A 5,344-nucleotide genomic window follows, 5' to 3' on the forward strand; every position below is an offset into this window, starting at 1 on the left:
GACAGCTGGGATAGGCCCCAGCACGTCCCGCGAGCCTTATGAGGGTAAGCGGATCAGAAACCGGATGGATATTCTCTCTTATTTCTACTTTTCAACCATGATGTAGTGGACCTGTCGCTCACTGCTTTCCCATTTGTTTTAAAATCATGTGCAAATATTGCAGTCCTGCACATAACTATATGTGTAATTTATCAGTGTCGGTTGCAATCCAGGGCAAGTTAAATCCTCACAATATCGTTAAGATATGGATTGGATAGCTTCAGAGGCCGAATGAAATGATCATCATAAATAAACATGGAAAAAAAATTCTTTTAACCATACATTTCATTTTGAATTATCCTCATTGGTATTTCCTCACGATTTCTCTCTCTATTTTAATTAGATTTTCTTTTAACTAGCCAAGTTAAAGTAATTTTTATATCCAGCAAAAATTATACTCCAACCTGAACAGTGACACAATGTTTTAAACATTCGTAAGCTTGATATGTATTTGGAAAGGCACATTAAACTCAATCTTAAGTTTTAAGTTATGAGACTGTTGTCAGGTTTTAAATAAGTTGCTGGTGCTTATTTGAAGCACTACTCCTAAAGCTAACATTTCCAATTTTTATTTCAAATGCAGAGTGAATTGTGTTTCAAGACACTGTTTTCCTTCACGAAATTGCCCTTTTACCATTTGAACAACTCCCTTGTGGTAAACCCTTCAAACGAAAGAGTTGTGTTAGAAACAAGTGTGAATCATGCATGAAATCCCTCCTCCAGTCAGTAGGCCGACCACTGAGCAACCATTTAAACACCCACACCCACACACACTGGAGTCCCCTCTTAACTTAAAATTAAAAAAACAAATCAACAGCTCACATATATCAAGATTTTAAAGGTGAAAATGAAGTGGGGACTTGAAAAATGTCCCCTCTTTTCTTGGAGTCCTATGTACACGATTGTGTAACGATGCCTTCATCGCCTGTTACCTGTTTATTAACACGCACACACACACACACACACACACACACGCACACGCACACGCACACGCACACACACACACACACACACACACACACACACACACACACACGGGTTGCATATATTTTAACAATTGGTTCAGTTTCTCACATAGATAAATAAGTAATTGCTTTCAGAAACGTTTTTGTCATCTTTTTTAGTGATAGATATCACATGAATATCCTGATGTTTGCAGTCCAGAAATAACAGCAGGCAGAAGTTACAAAAAATGGGTGAAGTCAAACAAAGGAGAAAAAAAAACCAAGTTGTGCTGCAATTCATTTGGCTCAATTCATCTTATAAATCGGGACCAATCAGTATCCAATGCACCTGATGTAATGAGCTAGTTGTTGCGACTTTTGGCACCTCCCATTCGGGGTCGCCACAGAGAGCGACTTATGTTTGTTTGTACAGTTTGTATGCTGGATCCTTTTCTTACTGAGCAAATGCTGTCCTTGTAATAAAAACTATCATCACTCTGGAATGGTTTCCTCTCGACAGAACTATTCATATGATTCAGTTAATTGGTATTTTTGAAGATATACATTCCTCAAAACATTGACTTTGTGCTTGTGTCATCCATGGATCTGAAGCTGCAGTTGCTCCTCTTCCTTATCCTTGCCACTGGATGGAACATCTGTATTTTCAGGGCTGAACCGAGCTGATCGCATCTTTCCAAACAGACCAGGACTGAGCTGCTGCCGCCGTAGTCTACAAAAACGATATACAGATTACAATTTAATGACAAAAAGTATTTGCCCCTTTCCGAATTTTTTTGATCTTTCTTTCTAAAATTTAAAAGGTCACTCGCCATCTAGTGGTGAACCAACAGAATGCAATAAGCAAAGTTTGAGGCGTATGCATTTCGAAGCATGCGCACACACCATGGTGCCTTAGAGTGACCGCACTTCACAAATCCACCACCTTTTCTTCAGCAGAGGTGCAAGCAAAATATCATCACAAACAACTTTTAGTTTTCCAACAAGTGATCAAATGCATTGTATTTGTTACACATGCTGTAGTCATTGAGCCAGCAAAATTTTGATTGGGTGATTTGTCTACTTTGGGCATCCGTCGAGAAAGATGGCGGCTTTATGTGAAAAAGCAGTTAATTTATCTTGTGGAATCATGAATTAACTGTGATTGACCCCTGTTTTGAGGAATCAGACTGAATATCACTTGAATAATGCCAATCAGAAAAATGGAAGTACAATGGCCTACAACAGCAAAAAAAGAAACACATTGTGTCAAGATACACAGAATTTTAAAAACATGAGAAACAAAATAATTTAAATCTATCAATGTGGAAAAAGTTTACAAAGCCAAATTTGAAGGCAAATGCCACTGCTGACAAAAGAAAGCGAATAAAATAAAACAACTCCCTAAGATTTTTGGAGAAATATTCTGAAGACGGACAACACAAAAGTTAATTTTGGAAAGAGCGTGACGTGTTAAATTGGGCTGTGGCTTATCCTGAAATGCCAAATTCCTAAAAATGTGGATCAAACTGCATGGAAATTAGCAGGGAACTGAATGGTGACCTGTCGTATGCCCTTTCCCATTTCCCACGGCGTGAAGCAGAATTGTGTCTTGGCACCAACCCTTCTCAGTACAGTAAGTATTCCCCCACCTATGGTCTTCTGTCAAACGGGAATTCCCTCACCCGGAATAAAAACCTATGCATTAAAATTTAGACTTCGGTATTCCATTAACGATCGGCTCCTTAAAACAGAAGTAAGTGACTCTTTATTGGTGCACGTTTTACTACGATTGTGAAAGATCTTAATTTTGTTCACTTACGTCCTGTAGATCATGGCATCGAAACAAAGAACGGTAATGACCGTGGAGGAGCGAGTGAAATGCATCCGATTAAGCGACACTGGATACAAAGTTAAAAACATTCAGGAGACACTTGGAGTCGGAAAGACTCAAATGTACGAGACTTAAAAAAAACAAGGCATCGATTCTTGCCCTTTACGATTCTGGCAGTCTTCCAGCTCAGAGGAAATCAGGGATGAGAGTGGCTAGTGATGAAAAAAGCGGAAGGGGGCGTGGCCGGGACGGGGGCGTGGCCACTTACAAAAGTGGCACTTAACATGCTGAAGATGAAGTGTATTCAATTTACACACTATTTGAAACTTTAACAGAAAAAAATCCCAAGATTTTTCACTATTCTTTCAAGTGAAAATTTGTGCAATTTTGCTTATGCATTCCTGGTGAGCACCAATATGTAACTTCAAATTTGCTGCTCAAAATCAAAACTTTTAAAAAAGGAAACACATTCCCTGCCATATTTAATTAAGATTTGTTCATTACTTGTATTCATAAAGTGTTGTGTAAATGTGATAAAACGCTGTTGATTCTTACCTCATACACTGATAGTGAAGTCCCACACTGTTTACTATGTATGGGTTATGAATGTATTTTATTATATAAAGTCTATTTACAGTATATACAACAATATACAGTTTCATGAGGTAGAATACTTTATTTTCGCTTCATTTTAAGCTTTTTAGCAAGCGCTAAAAGCTTATTGGTCCTCTCCGTCTTTTTCCACTCTCTTTTTAGCCAACTCCTCTTGTTTTTACACATGCTCCAGGCTGTCGAAAAGCGCTTGAGATCGAGTAGTTACTTTTCAGTAGAAATGTCTGTTTTCGGTGTTTCACCGAGGTTGCGTGACTCTGTAAAGCTTTCCATCCTCTCGATCCGTATAGAATGACATCGTCACACACTGTACACAGAGCTTTACCGGCGACATCGAGCTTTTTCACGAAATCCGACACAAGCACAATGGTTCCTCTTTACTGTTTCCTACTGGGGACACCGTCAGCTTTCTATCAAACCAGTCCCATCGAAACGTGTTTTTCAGATCCGCATCTATTTGACGCACTTCAGCTTCGTCGCGAGTCTCGATAACATTTGGCATTCGCGAGAAAGGGGTTTCGGAAGGCGAACACGGATTGGTTGTGATTTGCATTTGCCGATATAGCGACCAATCACAACTAGTAAGACATTGGTTTTAGCCCGTATAGGACGTAACGACAAACTAACGCTTCGCGATAAAAACGGGATTCAAAATGGATGCTGCAAACGTTACTTGTAAACATTACGAGCCCCGAAACTGCCGAAGACAAGTCCGGACACAATCCAACAAAACAACCCAAAATAGACTCATTTTTTCCCAAGATGGAAAAAAAAAAATCAACATTAAAATATAGTACTGTATTGATGTAATTTTATAAACAGTATGTGGACCATGTTTTTGCATTTTCGTGGCTAGTTTTGTTCTTCTGTAATTTGTTGACACTCTATACCTGGACTGTATACTGCAGTTTTTGTTATGTAAACAGTTTTTGGACAGAATATTTTTGCATTGTATTGCTTGTGCTGTTACACGTGCATTTTGTCAACATACTTGCATGTTCATACAGGACATGTACCTTAGTCCAGGGGTCCCCAACCGCCGGTCCGCGGACCGGTACCGGTCCGCAGTGCATTTGGTACCAGGCCTCACAGAAAGAACTTGCCTTAATTCCGTTTTATTTATTTGGAATACGAAAGATGTTTTATTTTGAAAAGCTACAGGATTCTCCATTACATCCGTCTGTGTCACGGTTGACACACGTCAAGCCACGCTTCTCCATCACGTGACCGATTACTTCAAAACAAAACGCAGGAGCTCGCAAAATGAGTAAAAAAAAACTGCTGGAGATCGCAAATGACGGCGGCCTTAAAAGTACGTTAGAGACAACTGGATTAAAGTTATGGCTGAATACTCTGAGATCGCCACAATAGCACAGTTGCTATTTCCGACATCCTACCTGTGTGAGGCAGGGGTTTTCTGCAGCAACAGCGACGAAAACAAAATTACGAAGTAGACTCGACATAAACCACACACTTGAGGTGTCATTGTCTACTATTACCACGAAATGCCACCAGAGGATGTACCTGCTCAGGAAACTTAACTCCTTCTCCGTCAGCAGGAAAATCCTACTGACCTTCTACCAGGCATTCATAGAGTCCGTCCTCTCGTTCTCTATGGCTTGCTGGTTCCACTCCCAAAGTCTGCAGGAGAAGAACTGCCTGGACAGCATCAGCAGAGTGTGCTCCAAGATCATCGGACTTCCCACTGCCCTCTGATTGCAGTGTGTGAGCAGCAGATTCGTGGTCTGGCTGCTCAGATCACGAAGGACCCCTCACATGCTCTCTTCCCCGTGTTCGAATGGCTGCCTTCCAGCCGCAGGCTGCGGTTCCCAGCTTGCAGGACAGCGAGGAGGAGATCCACCTTCGTCCCCCAGGCTGTTCGCCTCTTAAACTCTTATTCCAAGATCCCTGACCCCCC

General features: G+C 40.7%; 1 protein-coding gene across 2 annotated transcripts in view; it reads right to left on the reverse strand.

Annotated features, from left to right (window-relative positions):
* Nucleotides 1-1,143: 1,143 nt before the first annotated feature.
* Nucleotides 1,144-5,344, reverse strand: part of ccdc102a (coiled-coil domain containing 102A) — a 66,417-nt gene continuing 62,216 nt past the window's right edge. For both annotated transcript variants that reach the window (XM_019867976.1, XM_019867149.1), the window contains one exon: nucleotides 1,144-1,713. In XM_019867976.1, the coding sequence (XP_019723535.1) occupies nucleotides 1,578-1,713 (136 nt within the window). In that variant the 3' untranslated portion in view covers nucleotides 1,144-1,577. The remainder of the gene's footprint in view (nucleotides 1,714-5,344) is intronic.

Source organism: Hippocampus comes, unplaced genomic scaffold (assembly GCF_001891065.2).
Source record: "Hippocampus comes isolate QL1 unplaced genomic scaffold, H_comes_QL1_v1.1 scaffold303, whole genome shotgun sequence".
NCBI lineage: Eukaryota > Metazoa > Chordata > Actinopteri > Syngnathiformes > Syngnathidae > Hippocampus > Hippocampus comes.